Consider the following 24,122-nt stretch of genomic DNA (forward strand, 5'->3'; position numbering starts at 1 on the left):
TCCAGTATTGTTTGTTATACCTTTTCATTACCTCTTTTTTTTTTTAGTTTTTAAAGATTTATCTATTTATTAGAGAGAGAGAGAGAGCACAAGCAGGGAGAGCTGCAGAGGGAGAGGGAGATGCAGGCTTCCTGCTGAGCAGGGAGCCTGACTAGGAACTCCATCCCAGGACACCGATATCATGACCTGGGCTAAAGGCTGATGCTTAACCTACTGAGCCACCAAGGCGCCCCATCTTTTCATTACCTCTGAAGTATTGAATCTGATTTTCTCCATTCTCACTATCCTTGCTATAATACAAGCCAGCATGATCTTGATTAGACTACAGTAGCCTCCAAACTGGTCTATATGTAACTCCCCATTCCCCAGTTCTAGTCTCTTTTTCATACCTGGATGATTTTTTAAAAAATTTTGTTTTTATTTTTTAAGATTTTATTTATTTATGAGAGAGAGAGCGAGAGTGTGCTTAAGCATGAGCAAGGTAGGGGAGGTGAAAAGGAGAATCAGATGACCCACTGAGAGCAGAGCCTGTTGCGGACCTTGATCCCAGGACCCCGGGATCGTGACTTGAGCTGAAGGCAGAAGCTTAACTGACTGAGCCACCCAGACGCCTCTGGGTGATTTTTTTTTCTAAATTAAAGATTTTTATTTATTTATTTGACAGACAGAGATTACAAGTAGGCAGAGAAGCAGTCAGAGGAGGAAGAAGGCTCCCTGCTGAGCAGAGAGCCCAATGTGGGGCTCGATCCCAGGACCCTGGGATCATGACCTGAGCCGAAAGCAGAGGATTTAACCCACTGAGCCACCCAGGCGCCACCTCTGGGTGATTTTTTAAAGGAGCAGTTTTGATCAGTTTCTTTTTCCCTCAAGTTGAAAAACCTAGTTACTTCCATTTGCTCTTAACAGAAAGTTCACATTTCCCTAATTCTGTATGTACATTTAATTCTCTTGTTTTCCACCACTCAAAACACAATAAGGTAAAAACCAAACTAAAACATTCAAAACCTTTTTTGGCTCACTTATCCTTCACATCCTGGCCTATGTATGCCATTTCTTAGGGCTTTCTGTCTCTGAACCTCTTTCCCTCTTGCACCCTAAAAGACTTCTCCTTTTTTTAAAACAAAACAAAATAAAATAAAACAAAAACACCCTTCCCACTTGTAATTATTATTACTATTTTAAGAGTGTATTTTTGTGTGAGAGTGAGAGAGAGTGCACATGGGGAGCGGGGAGAGGGTAGGGGGAGAGGTAGGGGGAGGGGCAGAGGGAGAAGTAGACTCACTCCCTGCTGAGCAGGGAGCCTGATGTATGGTCCATCCTGGGACCCTGGCTGGGATCAGGACCTGAGGCAAGGCAGACACTTAACTGACTGAGCCACCCAGGTGCCCTGTAATTATTTGTTTTAAAGTAGATTATCACATACTTCATAAGATGAGGAAAATAATAGCAACTCTGCGTATTGCATCCGTAGGCGTGGGTGCCGCTGCAGTTTTAAGTGCTTTAAGTATTCGGATTTACTTAATCCTCACAACAGCATTTTGATATATGTAGTGTAACCCCATTATTCAGATGGAGAAGTTGAAGCATAGAGAGGTTAAATAATTTATTCAGCACCGCACAATTAGCAGTAAGCAGCAGAGTCAGGATTGAGTCCCAGGGATTCTGGCTCCAGAATGTATGGTCCTAACCCACTCGGGCTGCCAGACCTGGCTGTTGCTTTCGTTGCTAAATTGATAACCTGCATTAGTTTCTTGTGGCTGCAGTAACAAAGGACGACGGACAATGTGGTAGAAACTTATTATCTCACAATTGTGGAGGCTAGAAGTCTAAAATCAAGGCATCAGTGGGGCCATGTTCCTTCTGGAGGTTCTAGGAAAGAATCCGCTCTTTTCCAGCTTCTAGTGGCCCAAGTGTTTCTCGGCTTCTTAGCAGCATAATTCCAATCTCTGCCTACCTCTGTCTCTTTGAGGTGGTCTGAGCCTTTTCTTTCCGGTACCTCCACATTCTTCCAGCCTTTTCCCATCACCTGGTTCGAAAGCCACTTTCACATTCTTAGGTACTTGTTAGAACAGCACTCCCATTTCCCTGACACCCAAATATGAGTTTCCTAGGGCTGCCGTAACAAACTACCATAAACGGAGTAACTTAAAAAACAACAGGAATTTGTTCTCTCACAGTTTAGAAGGCCAGAAGTTTAAAACCTCAGTGTCAGCAGGATTGGTTCTTTCTGGAGACTCTCAGGGAGACTGTTCCAAGCTCTAGTGGTCGCTGGCTATCCTTGACATTTCTTGGCTTGTAGACAGATGGGTCACATGACTGTTTGCCTGCACCTTCACGTCACCTTTCCTGTGTGTTTCTCTGTGCCCTCTCTTCCACTTATAAGGATACCTGATTTCTTTCTTTTTTTTTTTTAAGGATTTTCTTTCTTTTTTTAAAAGATTTTATTTACTTATTTGAGAGAGAGAGCATATGTGCAGACTCCCACCAAGCAGAGAGCCCAACGTGGGGCTCGATTCTAGGACCCTGAGACCATGGCCAGAGCTGAAGACAGAGGCTTAACTGACTGAGCCACCCAGGCACTCCAGGATTTATTTATATTTATTTATTTATTTATTTATTTATTTATTTGAGAGAGAGAGAGAGAGAGAGAGGAGGGGAGGGGTACCGGGAGAAGAGAGAGAACCCCAAGCAGACTCCTTCCTTGTTGAGTACAGAGCCCCACTTGGGCCTCTATCTCATGACCCTGAAATCATGATGTGAGCCAAAATTAAGAGTTGAATGCCTGACTGAGCCACCCAGTTGTCCCCTCTGTTTTTTTTCTTTTTAAAGGATTTATTTTAGAGAGAGTGTGTATGCCCAAGAAGGGGGAAGGGCAGAGGGAGAGGGAGAGAGAGAATCTCATGCAGACTCCACGGTGTTTGATCTCATGACCCTGAGATCATGACCCAAGCTGAAATCGAGTCCAATGCTTAATCGGCTGAACCACCTAGGCTTCCCAAAGATACCAGATTTCATTTTAAGATCTTCAGCTAGTTACAATTGCAAAGACCCTTTTTCCAAATAAGGTCACATTCTGAGGTTCAGGTGGACATGAATTTTGGAGGGATACTATTCAACCCACTACTAGTGTTCCTTACTCTTAAGTTTCTATGTTTCTTTTTTTTTTTTAATGAAACTTGAAATTTACTGTTAGTCATTAACTTCCTACTTATCTTGCATGAATAAAAGCCAAACAAACTTTAAAATGGGGACCTTTAATATTTATGTTTGCTGTTAATTATATTTTTGGCAAATGTTTTCTTTCCAACCTGTCTTCTCCTGCCATCTGTGAGTTCCTTTGAGCTGGTTAGTGTCTTTCTGAAAGCCAGGCCAGTTTGGGTGTACAGAAGGAACATCGTAGGCACTGTAGGAACAGAGCTTCTACAGAAACCACATTCTAACCCCAAACCAAATGTATATATAAATCAATGTAATTTGTATAGGAAAGCTTTTGTCACTTTTATGATTAGAACAAATAGTTTTGATTATATAAACTATGTTAATGTGCCTAAGTCCATAAGGATTGGGACAGCTTTTCATGGGGTACTTGACTGGCTCAGTCATTAGAGCATGAGACTCTTGATCTCAGGGTCATGAGTTTGAACCCTATGTTGGGTACAGATGTTACTTTAAAAAAAAAAAAAAGAAAAAACCAGCTTTTCTTTGAAAACATCAGCAGTTGTTGTTCACTCTGTTTTGTTACTTTATGCTTTTAACAAATTTATCCTTCTACAGCTTTAAGAAGAAAAAAATTGTCAATGTTGTATATGACTGTTGAACAGAATCAAAAATAGTTTTCAGGTGCCACACTTACAGAGGGACATTGAGGTGAAGAATATCAGATTTGTGAAGACTGGAAAATGTGCTATAAGAAATGATTAAAGTATTTGAGCATGTTTGGCCTGAAAAGAGAGAGTAAAATTGTAGATGTTGTGAACAATTTGAAGGATTGTGTGAGGAGGAGGTGTTAAGTTTATTTCACATAACTCCAGCAGGCAGAATCAGGACTAATTGATAGAAACACTAGGTTTGTGTTATCTCATTAAAAGGAGGAACTTTCCGGGGTGCCTGGGCAGCTCAGTAGGTTAAGGGTCTGATTCTTGATCTCATCTCAGGTCTTGACCTCAGGGTTGGAAGTTCACAACCCATGACCTTTTAAAAAAAAAAAAAAGGAAGAGCATTCTGTTATATGAAGTAGTGAGTTCTCTTTTAAGATGAAAATTAAGATTAAAATTGAAATTAAGGGGTGCCTGGGTGGCTCAGTTGGTTGGGCATCTGACTTTGGCTTAGGTCATGGTTCCCTGCTGGGCAGGGTATCTGCTTTTCCCTTTGCTTCACCCCCCTGGCTTGTGCTCTCTCACTTGCTCACTCTCTCCCCCTCTCTCAAGTAAATAAAATCTTTAAAAAAAAAATAATTAAAATTAAGTATTCTTTATTTATTTTTTTTTAAAGATTTTATTTGACAGAGATCAGAAGTAGGCAGAGAGGCAGGCAGAGAGAGAGGGAGAAGCAGGCTTTCCGCAGAGCAGAGAGCCTGATACGGGCCTCGATCCCAGGACCCCGAGACCACGACCCGAGCCAAAGGCAGAGGCTTAACTCACTGAGCCACCCAGGCACCCGTACTCTCTGTTTAGATAGAAATTATGCAAGTGACAGTATGGATTAAGTCAGCTATATTAGGAACCCTTTCAATAGTAGAGAGTTATTTGAGAAAATAGAAGGTCCGTTTAATTAAGTTCGTTCCCATACCATCTCATTTTCATGTTGAAATCTTACACTTGTAAGTTATGTTTTCTACCCCAAGAATGTTTTTCTTGTTTCATTGAAATTTGGTAGATTTTCCTGAGTAAAAAGGAGAAAGGAAATAGTAAAAGAAAGAATTCAACATCTTTATAACAAGTGAATCCTTAAAATTAATTTTTTAGAAAATAATCAGGCTGTCCTATAACTCTTACACTCAGCCAAAGCTCACTTAAGTACTTTCTGATTTGATATTATCACTTAATTACATTTTTGATACAGTATTGCCTTTTAAAAGTATTTTATTAGTCTTTTTGATTAGAGGACTCTGACATCTTTAGCACTGTAAATTGGAATAAGACTGCTGTCATCAGTCATAAGAAGTCAGAAATACCAATTAGAGAAATTGAAAGCAGATTTTAAAAAAAATGATTTTCAGCAATTTTTTAAGAGAGCTTCTAATAGGACAATATGCTAATTTCATATGTCAGCAGATGCTGATTTGAAAGCAGAAAATGAGGGGCTGGCTTGGGAGTGCGTGCGACCTCTTGATCTTGAGATTGAGTTTGAGCCCCACCTTGCGGGTAGAGATTACTTAAATAAATAAAAAAAAGTTTTTTTTAAACAGCAAAGTGAGATAACATTCATTAATCCTTTTTTTCCCCGTTTTTGATAATTTTGATATCCATTTGTTTATCCATGACTTAATATGTCCCTCCTTTCTTCAGAATTACTGAGTGACTCATTCTTGGAATTCTGCTCCATTTTTATTTCCTTACTACCGTAATAGTAACAATATTTTATTGATTACTAACAATGTGCCTGGGTGCTACAATCTATACCTTATTTTATTTTATTTTTTTTACAATCTGTGCCTTATTATAATGCCTTTAATTCTTACAGTGGCCCTGAAAGAGTTACAATTATCCCCATTTTATCAGCAGGGTAAATAAAATGGCTCAGAAACCCAGAGAGTTGTGTCTTGTCCACATTTGCATATCTTATAAATGCCTGAGTATTTTAAAGCCATTTTAAAGCCAGGTTTTTCTTTTTCTTTTCTTTCTCTTTCTTTCTTTCTTTCTTTCTTTCTTTCTGATTTTATTTATTTATTTGACAGAGAGAGACACAGGAGAAAGGGAACACAAGCGGGGAATGGGAGAGGGAGAGGCAGGCTTCCCGCTGAGCGAGCCTGTTGCAGGGCTCCATCCCAGGGTTCTGGGACCTGAGTGGAAGGCAGACGCTTAAGGACTGAGCCACCCAGGCGCCCCGAAACCAGGTCTTTCTTAAAGCCTAGTTCTTTCAGCTCTGTGAGTTTGCTGTTGAATAGACAGGAAAGTTAGACTCTCTCATCAGGTAACTCACACATGCTCCTGAATTCCTTTTGAATGTGAGAAGAAATACTGTCACACGTATTTCTGAAAGTCTGGTCCTAGCATGCATTTACCTGGTGTTTTTAGTTGACATCTACAGCTACATTACAAGTGATTGGGACCTTTGGAGAGATGCAAGCAGGACAGGACGTTGCTCTTCTCTCCAATTTGAACTTTGTCCATAAGAAAGGAAGAGAGAGGAGACATTATCACTCACAGAGTTGACTCCTTCAAGGACCAGAATTTAGCAGAGCATGTATATCATGTTGATGGAAATGTTATAAACTGGATTGTAATGTCAGCCTGCTCTGTTCCTGCCATGCACTGACCATAACTTAAATATTTCTGGTTCAGATTCTATTCATGTGGTTCAGTGATGATCTTAAAGTCAACTGACGTATAAGTAAGACTGTCTTCCAGCAAGTACTTACACACTCTGAAGTGTGAGGTCCTGTTACTGTATGTTTCTAGATATCTATCTACCTACCTTTCTTTTCTTTTCTTTCTTTCTTTAAAGATTTTATTTATTTGACACAGAGAGAGAGAGATTATAAGTAGGCAGAGAGGCAGGCAGAGGGCGGTGCGGGGGGGCGGGAAGCAGGCTCCCTGCTGAGCAGATCCCAGGACCCTGAGACCATGACTTGAGCCGAAGGCAGAGGCTTAACCCAGTGCGCCACCCAGGCGCCCCTCTTTCTTTCTTTTTTCAAGATTTATTTATTTATTTTAGAGGGAGAGCGCACGTGAGTTGGGGGAGTAGCAGAGGGAGAAGGTAGAGAGAATCTTCCATCAAACTCCCCAGTGGCCAAGGAACCTGACACAGGCCTCAGTCCCAGGACCCTGAGATCATATCCTGAGCTGAAATCAAGAATTGACTGCTGAACCAACTGAACCACCCAGGCATCCATAGATAATCTTCCTTTGCTGCTATACTAATTCCTCTCTTTCCACTATTTTTGTTTTTTAAAGGTTTTATTTAATTTTTGTTTTTATTTTGCAAGAACGAGCTGGGAGGGGCAGAGAGAGAGAGAGAGAGAGAGACCAAATCTCAAGCAGACTCCATACTGAGCACTGAACCCACTGTGGGGCTCCATCTCATGACCCTGAGACCATGACCTGAGATGAAATCAAGAGTTGGATGTTCAGGGGCGCCTGGGTGGCTCAGTGGGTTAAGCCGCTGCCTTCGGCTCAGGTCATGATCCCAGGTCCTGGGTTCGAGCCCCACATCGGGCTTTCTGCTCAGCAGGGAGCCTGCTTCCTCCTCTCTCTCTCTGCCTGCCTCTCTGCTTACTTGTGATTTCTCTCTGTCAAATAAATAAATAAAATCTTTAAAAAAAAAAAAAAAGAGTTGGATGTTCAACCGACTGAGCGACCCAGGCTCTCCATCCTCTCTCCACTATTTCTCACAGATTGTTTTATCTTAAGCTACTGTGGGCTAGGAAATCAAAATAATTAGAGCTTGCTCAATTAAAGTAAAAGTAACTTGAGTTTGAATGAGACTTGAGGGGATTTCTTGAAAGCAAATATACTGAGCTGTAGTAGGCAGACTTTGTATTACATATTTTAACCTTCACTGGATAGATGGCAGTTGTCAGATCAGTGCCGTTATGTCTAACACAGAGAGTGTTTTTGTACTTCTTTTAAACAGAGAAGAAGATACAGAAAATGAGAATGAGAAGAAAATTTGGTACTACAGCACAAAGGTCCAACTTGCAGAATTAATTGACTGTCTAGATAAAGATTACTGGGAAGCAGAACTTTGCAAAATTCTGGAAGAAATGCGGGAAGAAATCCACCGGCACATGGACATAACTGAAGACTTGACCAATAAGGCTCGGGGCAGTAACAAATCCTTTCTGGCGGCAGCTAATGGTGAGAGGGAAATTTTCTCAATTTGCTTGTTATTAAATTTAGGATTAACTCTTGCTATGAAATCACTGTAAAACTTGAAATTATTAAAATTTCAAGTTATATATATTTTAATTCTCTGTTTTTTCTTTTTAAATATCTTATTTACTTGAGAGAGTGAGCAGGAAAGCACAAGCAGGGGAGCAGCAGAGGGACAGGGGGAAGCAGACCCCCGGCTAAGCAGGGAACCCGACATGAGGCTCGATCCCAGGACCCTGGGATGATGATCTGAGCGAAGGCAGCCATTTAACTGACTGAGCCACCCAGGCACCTCAGTTCTCTGTTTTCCTTTTCCTAAGGAATCTTGTTCATCCCAACATAAATTAGGGATTTTATGCATTTTAGCCTTTAATATCTTGCCTTGGTCATTATTAAATTTTTTTTCTTTAATTCGGGTATCTTATTGAGAATCCTACTTCTTTTTATTTATTTATTTAAACTATTTATTTATTAGAGAGGGAGAGAGCACGAGTGGGGTGAGGGGTAGAGATGGAGAAGCAGGCTCCCAACTGAGCAGGGAGCCAGACTCAGGGCTCAGTCTGGGGACTCTGGGATGGTGACCCAAGCCAAAGGCAGATGCTCAACCTACTGAGCGACCCAGGCATCCCGCGAATCCTACTTTTAATTATGAGAAAGAGTATTCTTTTAAAAGATAGTCTTTGCTTTTTTTTTTTAAATAAAACTTTCAATTTTGGAATAGTTTTATAGTTACAGAAAGGTTGCTGAGGTAGTACAGAGGGTTCCAGATTCCCTGCACCAGCTTTCCCCTATTACTAGCATCTTACATTGGTGAGGCACATCTGTCATAAGTAGTGAACCTATATTGATACATTATGATACCTTAATCTGTACTTTATTCTGATTTTCTTATTTTTATTGGTAACCTTTCTCTGTCTCACGATCCCATCCAGGCTACCACATTGTATTTACTTATGTCTGTTTAGGTTCCTCTAGACGGTCACATTTTCTCAAACTTTTCATATTTTTGATGACTGACGGTTTTGAGGAGTACTGGCCAGGTATTTAATAGAAGGCCCTCAAATGGATTTGTCTCATGTTCTTCTCAGAACTGAGATACGGATTCTGGAAGGAAGACCATACCACTCTCCTATCAGTACTACATGCCATCACGTGACTTGTCACTGATGATTTTCATCTGGTTCAGGTGGCATTTGTTGAGTTTCTGCCCTGTAAGATTACTGCTCCCACCTGTGCTGTGCTTTTCGGAAGAAAGTCACTGTGCACTGCCTGCACTCAGGTGGGGAGGGTTTAGGCTCCACTCTGGGGTAGCAGCTATCTACACAAATCATTTGGGACTTTTCTGCAAAGGAGATTTGTCTATTCTCCTCGTTTATTTGTTTATATCAGTGTGGACTCATGGATATCTATTTTATACTTTGGATTATATTACAGTAGTACCTTGGGGGGCCTGGGTGGCTCAGTGGGTTGAGCCTCTGCCTTCAGCTCAGGTCATGATCTCAGGGTCCTGGGATCGAGCCCCGCGTCGGGCTCTCTGCTCCGCGGGGAGCCTGCTTTCTCCTCTCTCTCTCTGCCTGCCTCTCTGCCTACTTGTGATCTCTATCTGTCAAGTAAATAAATAAAATCTTAAAAAAAATAAAAAATAAAAAAATAAAAGCTGAGGATGCAAGAAAGTAAAAATGGATTTGTCAATTTTAATGCCATGATTCATGAAAGAAAACCAAGAGGAAAGTAACCTGTCTAAAATTAATAAACTTCCTATTATCTGATCTATACCATGGAGAAAAAGAAATCAGAAGGGGATACAAACTTCCCAGGACCCTGAGCCACCCAGGTGCCCCGCATCCTCAGCTTTTAGTACAATAATAAAGAACTATGTCCAGTTCCCTAAAAGGCAGTATTATGTATGTTTTTATCAAGTATGTTGAATTAGAAATATTTTCTAGAGTGAGCTTGCCTATGTACAAAATTGTAGAGATGGTATCATCTTTTTTTTTTTCCAAGATTTATTTACTTATGAGAGAGAGACCAGGAGGTACACTTGAGCAGGGGAAAGGGCAGAGGGAGAGGGACAAGTAGACCTCCCGCTAAGCACAGAGCCTGATGTGCAGAGTCTGACATGGGGCTCCATCCCAGGACCCTGAGGTCATGACCTGAGCCGAAGTCAGACGCTCCACCAGCTGAGGCACTCATGCACCCCAGTATCATCTTAAGTAAAGAGCAAAAACAAAATAGGAATTGGTGATCAAAATGTTTAGTGGTCTGATACAGGGGAATGTGAAAAACTAGAAATGCCCAATATAGAAGAATTAGATTATCATGTGATAGAAGATTGAAGATTTGGAGAATTACATAAGGTACCATGCCAGAACAGTACCTGGGTCTTTGAAGTACTTAAATTCTCTTTCTCTAAATAAACAACGCGGTAAATACACCAGCTTTTGTAAAAAAAAAAAACCAATTAGCATAGTAGGATTATAGTTGGTATCCTATTTATATTTTTCAAATTTCCTACAATGAGCATTTTTGTTTGTTTTATTTTTGTTTTTTAAAGATTCGGTTTATTTATTTTTAGGGGGAGAGAGAGGCAGAAGGAGGAGAAACAGAATCTCAAGCAGATTCCCCACTGAGTGTAGAGCCTGATGGGAGCTTGATCAGTCCCACAACTCTGAGATTGTGACCTAAAGCTGAAACCTGGAGTCAGGTGCTCAACCAGCTGAGCCACCCAGGCGCCCAGCATATAATGTACTTTTAAAAATTAAACTTTTTTATGTAATCAGGAACAGCAGAGAAAGCTTTGAGCATTAGGCCAGAATATATTCTTAAGACAGGTGACTAATGCTTATGTGCTGTGGGACTGTCTTGATCCTGTAGTTACCCTCTTAATACAGTGTGGAGTTCATTTAAGTAAGAGTGACTGTGGCTTGGATTTATTTCATGGGGAGATCTAGACAAAAAGTGACACTTTTTTTTTTTCTTTTCTCTTCTCCTTTGCTAAGGTTCATCCAACATGGTCCTCTTACTCAAAAGAATTGAAAATTGATGGGGAAGAGGAGAGAAAACTGATTTTTTTTTTTTTTTTTTAAGATTTTATCAGAGAGAAAGAGAGCACAAGCATGGGGAGTGGCAGGTAGAAGGATAATCTGTGCTCCCCACTGAGTAAGGAGCCTGGTGCGGGACTTGATCCCAGGACCTTGGGATCATGACCTGAGCTGAAGGTAGACGTTTAACCAGCTGAGCCACCCAAGCATCCTGAAAACTGGCATTTTTGAGTACCTGCTTTGGTGTTCAACTAGATGTTTTACAAGCCTTTAATCCTCTCAACAGCTTTGTAAGGGGTGTGGGTACTGGCAGTGAATTAAACATTCAGACAGAAGAATTCCCCATTAAAACGCTGGTCTGCCACTGTTAAGTTTATTTGCTCTCCCTGGGAACCAAAATCTGAGCTATGGTAGTCCATTTAGGACATCCAGGCCAGGTAAAAACCTAGAATAATTTCTTGTGGTATTCTTTAATTTGGGATTTTATGAGAGGAAAACAGCAGAAACTACTGGGTTCTGAAATGGCCAGGAGTAATTTGCGTTATCATGACATCAGTTTCAGCATCACAGTGTGTTCTGATGACTTGGCATTCTTAACCTTGCAAATAGCATAAATCCTTTCAAGTTTAGCACTTTGGTTTTTTTTTTTTAATTTTTTATTTTTTTAAAGATTTTATTTATTTGACAGACAGAGATCACAAGTAAGCAGAGAGGCAGGCAGAGAGATGGGGGAGGCAGGCTCCCTGCTGAGCAGAGAGCCCAATGTGGGGCTCGATCCCAGGACCCTGGGATCATGACCTGAGCCGAAGGCAGAGGCTTTAACCCACTGAGCCACCCAGGTGCCCCAAGCCCTATTGGTTTTTATATACTTATATGTATACTTTCGGAGGGTTTAATTCTGCTTTGGTAGTTCAGTTTTCCTTTTCTGTTTTTTTCTAATAGTTTATGAAAATTTTCAAATATGTGGAAATATCAAAAAAATGGTACCGTAAACACCTGTATGTCCATCATGATTACACAATTTAGTGTATATTTTTAGTTGTAAATAGTTTGCTATATTTGCTTTATCATATACCTTTATGGTAATTGTATTTTATAATTCTTTATTTTGGTGTTTTGAAGGAAGTTTATTTTTAGAATACATTTTTCTAGGTAGAGATGGGTTTTATTTTATTTTAGAGAGAGAGAGAAAGAGCGGAGGGGAGGGGCAAACAAAGAGGGAGAGAGAGAATCTTAAGCAGGTTCCATGCCCAGCACAGAACCCCACATAGGGCTTAATCTCACGACCCTGAGATCATGACCTGAGCTGAAATCAAGAGTCAGATGCTTAACTGGCTGACTGTGCCATCCACTCACCCTGGTAGTAGTTGTTTTTGTTTTGTTTTGTTTTGTCTTGTTTTTAATGTTGTTTTATTCTCATTAAGTGGCACTAGGAAAGTTGGGAGGAACTTGAACTAGTTAGGTGAAGAAAAGCTAGCAATTGGGGACGACTGGCTGGCTCAGTCAGTAGAGCTGCTGACTCTTGATCTCAGGGTCATGAGTTCAAGCCCCCATTGGGCTTAAAGATTCTTGAAAAAAGGAAAAAGAAGAGCTGGCAGTTGAAAATCAGGGTGGAGCTATGCTTGAAAGAGAAATAATATGGCTCTAAGAAGAGCAAGTGATTGGAAACTAGACTTCTAAATAAAAAGTTCTTTAAAAAAAAATGAGATACTTCCATTGATAAGTTTAGTGTACTTATTAGCAAGAGTAACCATAGCTGTGGTGAATTGAACTGAAAGTGGTAGGTAAAGGGATACAAAGAGATAGGTCAAAAAGATCCTGGGAAGACTTGGATGATGAGGAAGACAGAAAACATGCCAGTTGGAATTTCTTCCATATGAAATTGTCCTGTACCTATCTTAGATGTTCATATATTGATTGGCTCTGAATTCTTATAGGAATTCGGGATAGAGAAGGTGATAGAGAGTGTGAGGAGTTAACTCCAGCCAGCTCAGCTGTCATCACTTTACCAGAAAGATCAGTGTTTTCCAGTGATGACTTTTTAGGGTTTTTTTTAATCCTAGGAAACATTCTAGATACCTACAATTTAAGAAGCATGGATGAAAATGCAGGTATAGAAGATTTAAACAAAGGAAATGTAAACAAGGAAATTAAAAAATTTTTAAAAATACCATGTTACATGGCATTAAAAAATGTTTCTTCTTGTTCACAAACACTGTACTCTAGTTGATAATTTTATTTCTCATGGGGGTACAGTTTAGCAGTTCTGAAATTACTGTGTATACTAGAGTTGACCAAATAAATAGATATATTATAGATAATGAGAACAAGGTTTCTCTTGTTAGAAGTTACAGAGAAGCAACAGGGCAGTGCTTGAATGGACCACACAAACCACCGCACAAAGAGAAAAAATATAGATGTATGACATACATTGTTTAGTATGCATCTACATAACATTTCCTAGCTGTCGGCTGAGTATCGAAATAGTGACACTGTAATAGTAACCATTACACCTGAGCCCAGATCATGTCTTCTGAATATCATTCTCCAATAAAAAAAAGAACCAAGAGATCATGGATTCTAGGGTTGGGGCAGGGAAAATACAAGGTGAGCTTGGAGCGTCTTGTCGTACTAGAAAGTAAGGAAACGCTTAATGAATGAACAAATGAACAACTGAATGATTGAAGTGTGTTCAGAGAACAGAGAACTTTCACTTTCAGCTCCCAGTGGCCAAAGCTGGAATAAACTTGAGGAACAAAATAGAAAATGATAGTATTGGATCATAATCCAAAGAATATCATTAATACCTGAGAGTCTTTGCCAATATACTTGTGGTCTACATCATGCTATAATATCATTCCACCCAAACTGAAAGAGGATTAGAGCCCTTAGGGATATATTGACTTTCAAAACAGTTACGGGACTTCAGAGAGAAATGTTTTTTCCAAATGGGACTTTGTTTTCTCATTTTGCATTAGAACCTGAAGGTTAGATAGCTTGGCGACTGTAAGCCTAAACAGCTAGTTCAAGTCAGATGTGCACTGGGTCATGGGTACCTTGGTTTTGACCACTGTACCACACTGCCTGGACTCTGGGTCTGTGCAGCTTACAGTTTTCCTCATACGGTAGAAGAGATGACAGTAATCTCTATCATGTCAGCTTCAAAGGTTAGACTGATTTTCTTTTTTGAAAAAAGAAAGTAGTTGTAATTACCATATATTTTCTAGAAATGAAGATAACCAAATTGGTTGGGTTCTATAAGCATTGACATTGTATTGGTAATCTTTATCCTTATTTCATAGTTCTAATGTTTTAACATGTTTAATTTTAATAACTTATATTGAAACTCTTAAGTGGCATCTGTAGTACTTTTATATTTGGTATATATGGAAGCAGAACTTTTTGTTTTTTATTACAGAAGAAATTTTGGAATCCATAAGAGCCAAAAAAGGAGATATTGATATTGTTAAAAGCCCAGAAGAAGTAGAAAAGGACAAGAACGAGACTGAGAATAATAACTCCAAAGATGTTGAGAAAAGTAGAGAGGAGTTTGAAGACCAGTCCCTTGAAAAAGACAGTGATGACAAAACGGCGGATGATGATCCTGAGCAAGGAAAATCTGAGGGTAAAAAAATTACTTGGCTAGAAAGTGATATTTAATCAGTGTTATATATGAAACCTTCAGTTTTACTTTCAAAATGAAAATGAATCTCTTTTTATTACTAATACTTATTTAAATTTATATTTCTAAAGAAAGTAGGATATCATTTCCCCTTGTAACATGTATAATCATTGTAATGAGTTTTACATATTGGTGGATTGGTTATAATATATATCTCTGTTTATACTTCCTAATAAGGTGCCATTTTCCTATGAGATTTGTTGGTGAAAAATCCCTATTTTTATAGCAGAATATCCACTTTTGTATGTGATATGTTCATTTTTATATTAATTAAACATTCTTAATATTTTAAGTATTCGTAAATAGTCTTTGGATTACTTACTGCAGAAGTATCCCAGAATCTAATTGCTTCAAAATGGCCATCGAATAAAAGCTCGTTTTCTTGGTGATCATTCATTTTTAGTAGTTGATTGAATGTGGCCATTTGTCCTAAAGCAATTTTAAAGGATATCTTTAAAGTTTTGTTGTGCATTTTACTGTAGAGCCAACAGAAGTTGGGGATAAAGGTAACTCTGTGTCAGCAAATCTTGGCGACAACACAACAAATGCTTCTTCAGAAGAGACTAGTCCCTCTGAAGGGAGGAGTCCCGTGGGGTGTCTCTCAGAAACCCATGATAGCAGCAACATGGCAGAGAAGAAGGTGGCATCTGAGCTCCCCCAGGATGTGCCAGGTACAGAGGGCAGTGTATCAATGCCTCTGTAATGGGGGGAATCGTTCCCTTTTGTAGTAAAAGCTGAATGTCACCTGAAATTTTAAAGTATGTGTTCATTCATGCTGCTTGCTTACATTAAGTGCCATCCCTGATTGCTAAATTGTCACCTAACATTTGGAGTTTGACACATGTTCTTGCAGTTAGTGCTTGAAACTCATCATAATCTTCATGCTTTTTAAAGTTCATTTAGCTGGTTTTGACTAATAGACTTATTTGTATATTTTATCATCAGATCATAGTGGCAGATATTTTGGTTTTAAGTACTTACATACTAATGGCTCCGTGTTGAATGATTTGACCATTCCAATTCTGTATGTACTAACAAATTAATTTATGTTTGCATGTGCTCGTGTAGTTTTTTAAACATTTCAAACCATGTTATGATAGAAAACCATTGTCACAAAACATTTTTTGCAAGATATATTTTGACATTGAAAATGTTAAGTTAATCAATAGTCCATATTTTAAGCTTTTTAAAATTAAAATTATACTTGAAGTAAGTTATATCACACGCAAAGAATGTCATTATGCCTTTCCTTGTGCCTTTTTTTAATGAAAAATAATTTTTATTATAAGAGCTATAAGTATTTTTTAAAAAGGAAACTAGAAAATTTGGGTGAGCAAAACAAAATAAACACTGGTAATCCCACCACAAATTAAGAATCGTAGCTAATACCTTGCTGGAAGTCCTTAATGATTTTTTTCTATATATTATAAGAATATCATGTATTTTCCAACTTGTTGTACTGTCATTGCTCTTGGGGGTAGGATTCTGATGTGTTGGGAAGAACGACAGCATTAGTTAACAGTTGGAAGGCTTGATTCTAGATCCGCTTCTGCTATTAAGTTAATGTCATATTTAATCTTGCAAGGTCTCAATGTCCCTGTTTTGTAATTTGAAGGATTTTGATGATTAACAGTTCTTGTGTGATTGCTTTCAACTGAGTACTCATAAACAGTGAACTATTGCTGAAAACACCAGTAACATTAGATTAGTAACAAATGTGACATTAGATTACATGCAGAGATGTATGTGTAGGGTCCAAAAGAATCACAATAAGAAGGTCACCATATTTTATCCTAATGAGAGATTGTTGATTAAGATGAAGAAAAGTCAGGAAACTGTGCTAACTGGTGAAATAAAACAAAATTTTGAGCCTAGAAAAGAATAGACTTGGTATCAAGAGCAAGCTAGATGGAAAATAATGGAATTGTCCACTGAGAAGTTGGCTGGGGGTTTAGACTTCTCTTTGAGATGTAGGATATTAAGTCAAATAAGTAGAAATAATAGGAATATTAAGAGTAAATATTAACCACTTTAAATTACAGCTGTTTAGAAAATAGAAGTAATAAATTCCCTTTTACTAGATTCATTTAGTAAATACCTATAGGAGATAATTTCATTTCATGAAGGAATAAGTAATGTTGCTATCTACCTGACCTATCAGAGATGATTTCAGCACAAGTCCTTTAGTGAATGGACCGGAGAATCAGAGATCTATAATTCTGTGGTTAGATCTCTAGGTCCTGTCCAATTAAAATATTACGGTATTATGACTTAATATCTTTATGAGTCAGAATTTGGAAGCAGAGTACTAGGCTCCCAAAATTGTGAAGAGAATTTCATTTTTATTGGAATTATGATTACGTCCTTAGTATATACTTATTAAAATATTCTTTCTGCTTTTAGATTGATAGTTATTGTAAACCTTATTTTTACTTGTAGGTTTACATACTGGTTAGTTGTTTGGTTCTTAAACCAAACACAGTAGAGTAACAGCTGTGCACAGATTTTAGCCGACATTTGCTTTTACATTATTTATTACCAGTTTATTAATGTCTCTGAGACATTTGTTCTTTTGCCACCAGAATGGTTTAAGGGAGAAACTCTTATCTTGGTATACTTTTAAGGGATGCCAGATGAAGTACTATATCTACAAGACTTAGGGTAGTACCTGATGTGTTGATTGCTCAGTAAATGCTGGATATTGTTGTTATTACTGTATGCAGTCAAGGCTTTGAAAGAGCGAGAAGGCCTAGCGAGTAAAAAATAACAAAGTGGGTGAGTTGAATTATACATTTAAGGTTCAGTAATAGTATTTAAACTTCGTGTTTAAACTTTGCATTCAGTTGGTTTTTTCATGTGTAGGTCACAAAAAGTCGATTTAGATGAGATCCTGAACAAGAAGTGGGAGCAAATAGCAATTGTCAGTTGCTGTAATTGGAATCGATTGGGTTCATTAGCAGGATCAGAGCGCCAGAGAGCTGAAGAGGCTATAAATTCAAAACCTGACCATTTAGTAAATCACAGCTCTCTCCTTGACTAGACTAGAAAATGAAACTAAACCTAAAAACCTGGTAGTCTCATACTTGTTTCCAAAACAATGTGAAAAGCATTTTTAAAGACGTATATTAAACACACCACACCAGTTTTTAAAGAGGAGTTTGGTACATTTAAAGTAGACAAACATTTTAGTAGATCCCTGATTTTAAAATTTACAACACTAGTGGGAATGTATCAGTGACCAGAACAAAGTCAAGGCCCTTGAGGATTCTCTTTTCTAGTGGGCAGTAGATGGGCCTAATGGTAGAGTCCTGATCCTCATGGAAGACCGTAACGTAGTTACATAGAAGACTCTCTGCTTCCTTCTGTTTCTGTCTCTTTCTCCATGCACTCATTTATTCAGCAAGTATTTATTGAGTGCCAGGTGCCTGGCAGTGTGCTGGGTGCTTTGTGGTATCCTGTGGGCAATAGATGAGATGTGGTGTTACAAGAACTGGAGAGGGGGGTTATTCTGGGTAGATGAGAAACAATAACTGTGATAGAAAACATCTCATTGGCTTTCTTTCCCAAACCTCCAGAATGTATTCAGACACCTGATTTAATGACTCAGGCTTATCAATAGAAGACTGTCAGATTGGAAGGTTGTTTTTTATGGAAAGATTTTTTTGGTAAACTTTTTCATTAAAATATAACATGGTAAAGTGCGTAGGTATTAAGTAAACAGTTTGATAAAACATACCTCTATAACCACATCATGTCCCCCCTAGCCACCACTGTGCCCATCCCCACAAAAGCATTTACTGTCTTGACTTCTACAACAGTCAGTTAGGATTGCCTTTAAAAAAGATCATAAATGGTATCAAACAGTATGTACCTTTTGATGTCTAGTTTTTTTACCTCAACAATATATGAGAGCCATCCAGATGTTGCTTGTAATAGTAGGACATTCTGTTTTATTGCAGTATGATATTCTATTACAGAGATATATAGTGACCAATTATTAATTAATTATAATTACTCATTTTCTGTGTTGATAGGCATTTGAATGGTTTCCCATTTGGGGACCATTGTGAATAATGCTATAGTGAATATTCTTTTACATGTTTTTTATGCTCCTATATGTGCCCTTCTGGAGGTATAAGTCTAGCTGTGGATTTCCTGGGTCATTCAGGTTGTACATGCTCATCTTAATAGAAATGGGTAGCTTTCTAGAGTGGTTATACAAGTTCACACTTCATCAGTGGTCTGTGAGTGTTCTTGCTCCTCTGCATCCTTGCTAACACTTGGTATCATTAGTGTCATTCGGTTTTTTCTTCTTTATTTTAGTCATTCTGATGGCATTATAGGGTATCTGGTTTGAACTTGTAACTAAGGATGTTGAGCTTTTGTGTGTGTGTGTGTGTGTGTGTGTGTGTGTGTGTGTGTGTGGTGTGTATATGCACATATTTATTAAATATATGTATACACAGGCCATTTGGCTACCTTTTTTTGTAAACTACCTGTCAGTTCCTTTGTTTTCTCTTTTGTGGTCTTTTTCGTTTGTGGTTGTTTTCGTGACAGAGGGTTAATTCCAGTCCCTCTACTCCTTCTGGAAGCAGAAGTACTTACATTGATTTTTTTTTTTAAAGATTTCATTTATTTATTTTACAGAGAGAGATCACAACTAGGCAGAGAGGCAGGCAGAAAGAGAGGAGGAAGCAGGCTCCCCACTGAGCGAGAGCCCAATGTGGGGCTTGATCCCAGAACTCTGGGATCATGACCCGAGCTGAAGGCAGAGGCCTTAACCCACTGAGCCACCCAGGCACCCCCTTACATTGATTTTTTAAATTTACTTATTTATTTGTCAGAGAGAGAGAGAGAGAGAGAACAAGAGAACGAGCACAAGCAGGGAGAACAGCAGGCAGAGGGAAAAGCAGGCTCCCTGCTGAGCAAGGAGCCTGATGTGGGATTTGATCCCAGGACCCTGGGATCATGACCTGAGCCAAAGGCAGACGTTTAACGACTGAGCCACCAAGTCATCCCTGATTTTTTTTTTAAGATTTTATTTATTTATTTGACAGATAGAGATCACAAGTAGGCAGAGAGAGAGGGGGAAGCAGGCTTCTTGCTGAGTAGAGAGCCTGATGTGGGGCTTGATCCCAGGACCCTGAGATCATGACCTGAGCCAATGGCAGACATTTAATGACTGAGCCACTCAGGTGCCCCTAAAATTTTTAATTTTTATCATTGTTTTTGGTTGTATTAAAAAAAAAATAGAGCTCCTCCAAAAGAGTATCCTAGTTGATACTTACATTTAGATGCAATATTATTTCTCCTCTGCCTCCTTAAGATGGATGCTTTGATAACTTTCAGTTTTTATTTATTTTTTCTAGTCTGTCAAGGCTATGATTTTCCCTTTATGTGCTGCCATAGCTGCATCCTGCAAACTTATATATTGTCTTTGTCATTCAGTTTAAAATGTTTTCTGATAGTTTTCTTTTTAACCCATTCTGGTTATCCTTTTTTTGCTATTGATTTTTAGCTTAACCTACTGCAGTCAGAGTACTTATTGAGGTTTTATGGTTCAGTATATGGTTAATATTGATAAATACCTTATTTATCAATATGTATTTTTAGTTGTTGGGTACAATATTGGGCAGTCAGATCAAGGTTTTGAATTGTGTTGTTCAAATCTCTATCCTTGCTATTTTTTTTTTTCCTCTTTCTTCCTTCTCTGTAAGATACTTTAGAATTACTTCAGTTTACTGTGGAGTTGCCTTTTTCTCTTAATTTTTTTTCAGTTTTTGCATTATATACTTTGAGGCTTTCTAATTAGGTGCACATAGTCTTTATATTTCTTGCTGAATTAACTTTATTATTGCAAAATATCATTTATCTTTATTTTTTGGTAAGATTTATTTATTGATTTTAGAGAGAGAACACATGTGCAAGTGGGGGTAGGGGCAAAGGAAGAGGAATAGAATCTCCCTGCTGAGTGTGGAGCATGACGTAGGGTTTGATCTACAACCCTAAGATTGTGAACTGAGGGGAAATCAGGAGTTGGACACTCAACTGACTGAACTCAACCTAGATGTCCTATAAAATGTCCTTTATCTTTAGTAAAATTTCTAAGCTACAACAGCTTGCTTTTAACTCCATCCCAGGACCCTGGGATCATGACCTGAGCTGCAAGCAGATGCTTTACTGACTGAGCCACCCAGGCACTCCTAGAATTTCTTTAGAAGTATATCCAGAATCTTTTTAGAAATACATCTACTTTCAGGGCCCCTGGGTGGCTCATTGGTTGAGTGTCTGTCTTCAGCTTCAGGGTTCTGTCTGTCTTCAGGGTTGTGATCTTGGAGTCCTGGGATCGAGCCCCTGGTTGGGCTCCCTCCTCAGTGGGGAGTCAGCTTACCTTCTCTCTCTACCTCTCCCCCCACCCATGCACTCTGTCAAATAAACAAAATCTTAAAAAAAAAAATACATCTACTTTCAGATTTCTTTAGAAGTAAATGTATATTGGGGAGCCTGGCTGGCCCAGTGAAAAGTGTCTCTCTTGATCTTGGGATTGTGGGTTCAAGCCCTGTGTTGGGTGTAGAGATTGTTTAAAAATTTAAAGAAGTCTTCAGAAGAAAAGAAGTAAATGTATATTATTTCAAGCTATATTTTGACATAAAGTCTTATCGGAGAGCACTGTCATTTTTATGTGATACAATAAATGATATTATGTAAGGGAAAAATTATAAATTCATGGTCAAAAAATCTATGGGAGTGAGAACATGAGAAAAACATGCAGATGTGATTTCATATGGGGTATGAGCAGTGATCAGAAAGATTTTTATGTGGCAAAGATTGATTAAACAGAAAAGTTGGGCCATATTTTGGGGAAGGTTAGTAGCCATCACTTAAAAATACTAATCTTTTAAATATACCTATTAGATTTTTTTTCTTGCATCTGTGTTCCAGACATTTCACTTCAGTTCATGAAAATGGTTATGTTGCCAAAAACATCCTCATGTAGCAAGTATGCTGTTTAGTATTACTTCTTTGTAATTAACAAGAGGCTTAGTTTCAGAATTACACTTTTGTCCTGGATTTTAGATTAGAACCTTTTTGTACCAGAATGTCGAGTTTTAAATTTAAAAGTGGAGAAAAGGACACATGACTTGCTAGCATCTTAAAGTCAAATTCACTTTTGAGAGTTTGTATTCAGACAATGCAGACAGCATTTGTTTTAAGTTGATGCCTCCAGATTTAAAGCCTGGGATTAAAGAACATATCAGCAGTAGATAAAACTGGCTTCATTTCCATATAATTGTTTTGAAAATGTTTCCATGGACATTCTGAAACTGTAACTGCTATAAAGTTAAACTAAAGGAACATATTGATTTAAACTATTAACTTTTGGGGATAATGACACCTTAAAAGATAGGCACTTTGCTTTAGTTTTGAATTTTACTACAAGGGAAATTCGGTGGGGGTGCCTGGGTGGCTCAGTCAGTTAAGCATCTTCTTCAGCCCAGGTCGTGATCCCGGGGTGCTGGGATCAAGGCCTGCATTGGGCACTCTGCTCCGTGGGGAGCCTGCTTCTCTTTCTCCCTCTGCCCCTCCAGCTTGTGCTCATGCACTCTCTCAAATGAATGAATAAAATCCTTTTTTTTTTTTTAAAGGGAAATTCAGTTGATAGGAGGCTGTTGGTAGTAGATGCTAAACCAGTGTATTAGCCTCACTGAGTTGATCTGTAAGCTTTTGAGCTTCTGCAGTTAAATAATCTTTTCTTTCTTTTCCTTTTTAGTAGGTTTGGTTTTAGTTTCTAGTTGTATACATTCTGATTAGCTATTTTACCTCAATTTTTTCCTTTAAAAAAATTCCCCTTTTAACCAGATAGAAAAATTACTTTTCTCCTTTGTAGTTCTTTTGCTTAGAATTTTGTTTTTTAGGGTTTGGTGTTACTGTTCAGAAGTTGAAGATCAAGATCTACATGTAATTTTGGTTTGAGGGATAACCATAAAACTTACCCTATAATTGATTCATTGACAGTGTTTGTCATGTCTAATGAAAATAGTATTGTAAATGCCAAAACCCATAATATTTGCCATACGGCTAGAAATTTGGACTTTAAGTTTAAGATGTACCTCTTGGTAGGTGATACCTTCTTGGTGGTATTTTGAAGCAACTGCTTCAGATTTCCTTAATCTATAGCCAAATGGAGTAAAGAAGTGAAGAATTGTAGAACAATTATTTAAAGTTCGTTTATTTATTTATTTATAGTAATTTCTACACCCAATGTGGGGCTCAGTCCCATGGCCCCAAGAACAGGAGTCACATGGTCTTCTGACTGAGCCAGCCAGGCTCCCCCTAGAACAATTATTTAAAACAACAACAACAGCCAGGGTGTCTGGGTGGCTCTGTAGGTTAAGCATTTGACTTTGGATCTCAGCTCAGGTCTTGATCTCAAGTTCACGAGTTCGAGCTGTGCCTTGTGCTCCACACTGGGCGTGGAGCCTACTTTAGAAAAAAAAACAAAAACCAATAACCAAAATCACTCTTCTAAACTGAAGTGGAGGAAAACGCTGTTTTCCACTTAAGACAGATTTACTTTGGATGAACTAACAAAAACTATGTTTTATGAATTTGTGGTAGTCTGTAGTTTATTATTGCCTTGAGAGTTTAAATGGATACAATCTGAATTCAGTTTGCTTTCAGTGGGTTATTGGCTTTTTTAGATGAGAATACCTGGTAAGGGATTGATTGCCTGTTCTGGTATGAAGTACTGTTATCTCCCCAATAGCAGAAAACACTTTCTCTTAAGTATTTTAAGATGTGTATGGTCAGAATCTCTTTAAGTTCCTATTCCAGAATTTTCTTAGTTTACCATACTTGGAGTATATTATATGCTAAAAAAGTTTTGGTGGGCTGGTCTAGAATTTTTTCTTATTCTATGGGACAGTGCACTCTGAGATCATGAGGGGATATCTTCATATATTATTATTTATATATTATCTTTATATATATTATTTTATATATATTATATATATTGAGATGATATTTAGACTGACCATTATACATTAGGACTACTATGCTTCACAAATACAGATCTTACAGCTGTGAAAAGAATGGTTAGAGAAGAATTTGATATTATTTGTGAGAGACTTTTGTTCAGATTTTTCTGAGTTGATTTTATTATTGGTTTATAGCTGTCAGATGTTAAATTTGGCATTTTGAAGTCCTTCATAAAAATTTTTATACTAGAGACATTTTCAAACATACATAAAAGTTAAGAGAATAGTATAATGACCACACCCACATTACCATATATCTAATATGTAAAAAAAGAATTATCAAGATTTGTCATACTTGCTTCACCCATTTTTTTTTAACTCCTTGTTT

At 38.2% G+C, this 24,122-nt stretch overlaps 1 protein-coding gene across 16 annotated transcripts in view; it reads left to right on the top strand.

Annotated features, from left to right (window-relative positions):
• Positions 1-24,122, top strand: part of BPTF (bromodomain PHD finger transcription factor) — a 157,064-nt gene that overhangs the window by 52,096 nt on the left and 80,846 nt on the right. For 12 of the 16 annotated variants that reach the window (XM_047709007.1, XM_047709004.1, XM_047709011.1 and 9 more), the window contains exons 3-5: positions 7,795-8,018; positions 14,493-14,699; positions 15,239-15,427. In XM_047709007.1, the coding sequence (XP_047564963.1) occupies positions 7,795-8,018; positions 14,493-14,699; positions 15,239-15,427 (620 nt within the window). The remainder of the gene's footprint in view (positions 1-7,794; positions 8,019-14,492; positions 14,700-15,238; positions 15,428-24,122) is intronic. The other 4 variants (XM_047709014.1, XM_047709015.1, XM_047709018.1 and 1 more) reach the window with 1 other exon arrangement.

Source organism: Lutra lutra, chromosome 16, assembly GCF_902655055.1.
Source record: "Lutra lutra chromosome 16, mLutLut1.2, whole genome shotgun sequence".
Classification (NCBI taxonomy): Eukaryota; Metazoa; Chordata; class Mammalia; order Carnivora; family Mustelidae; genus Lutra; species Lutra lutra.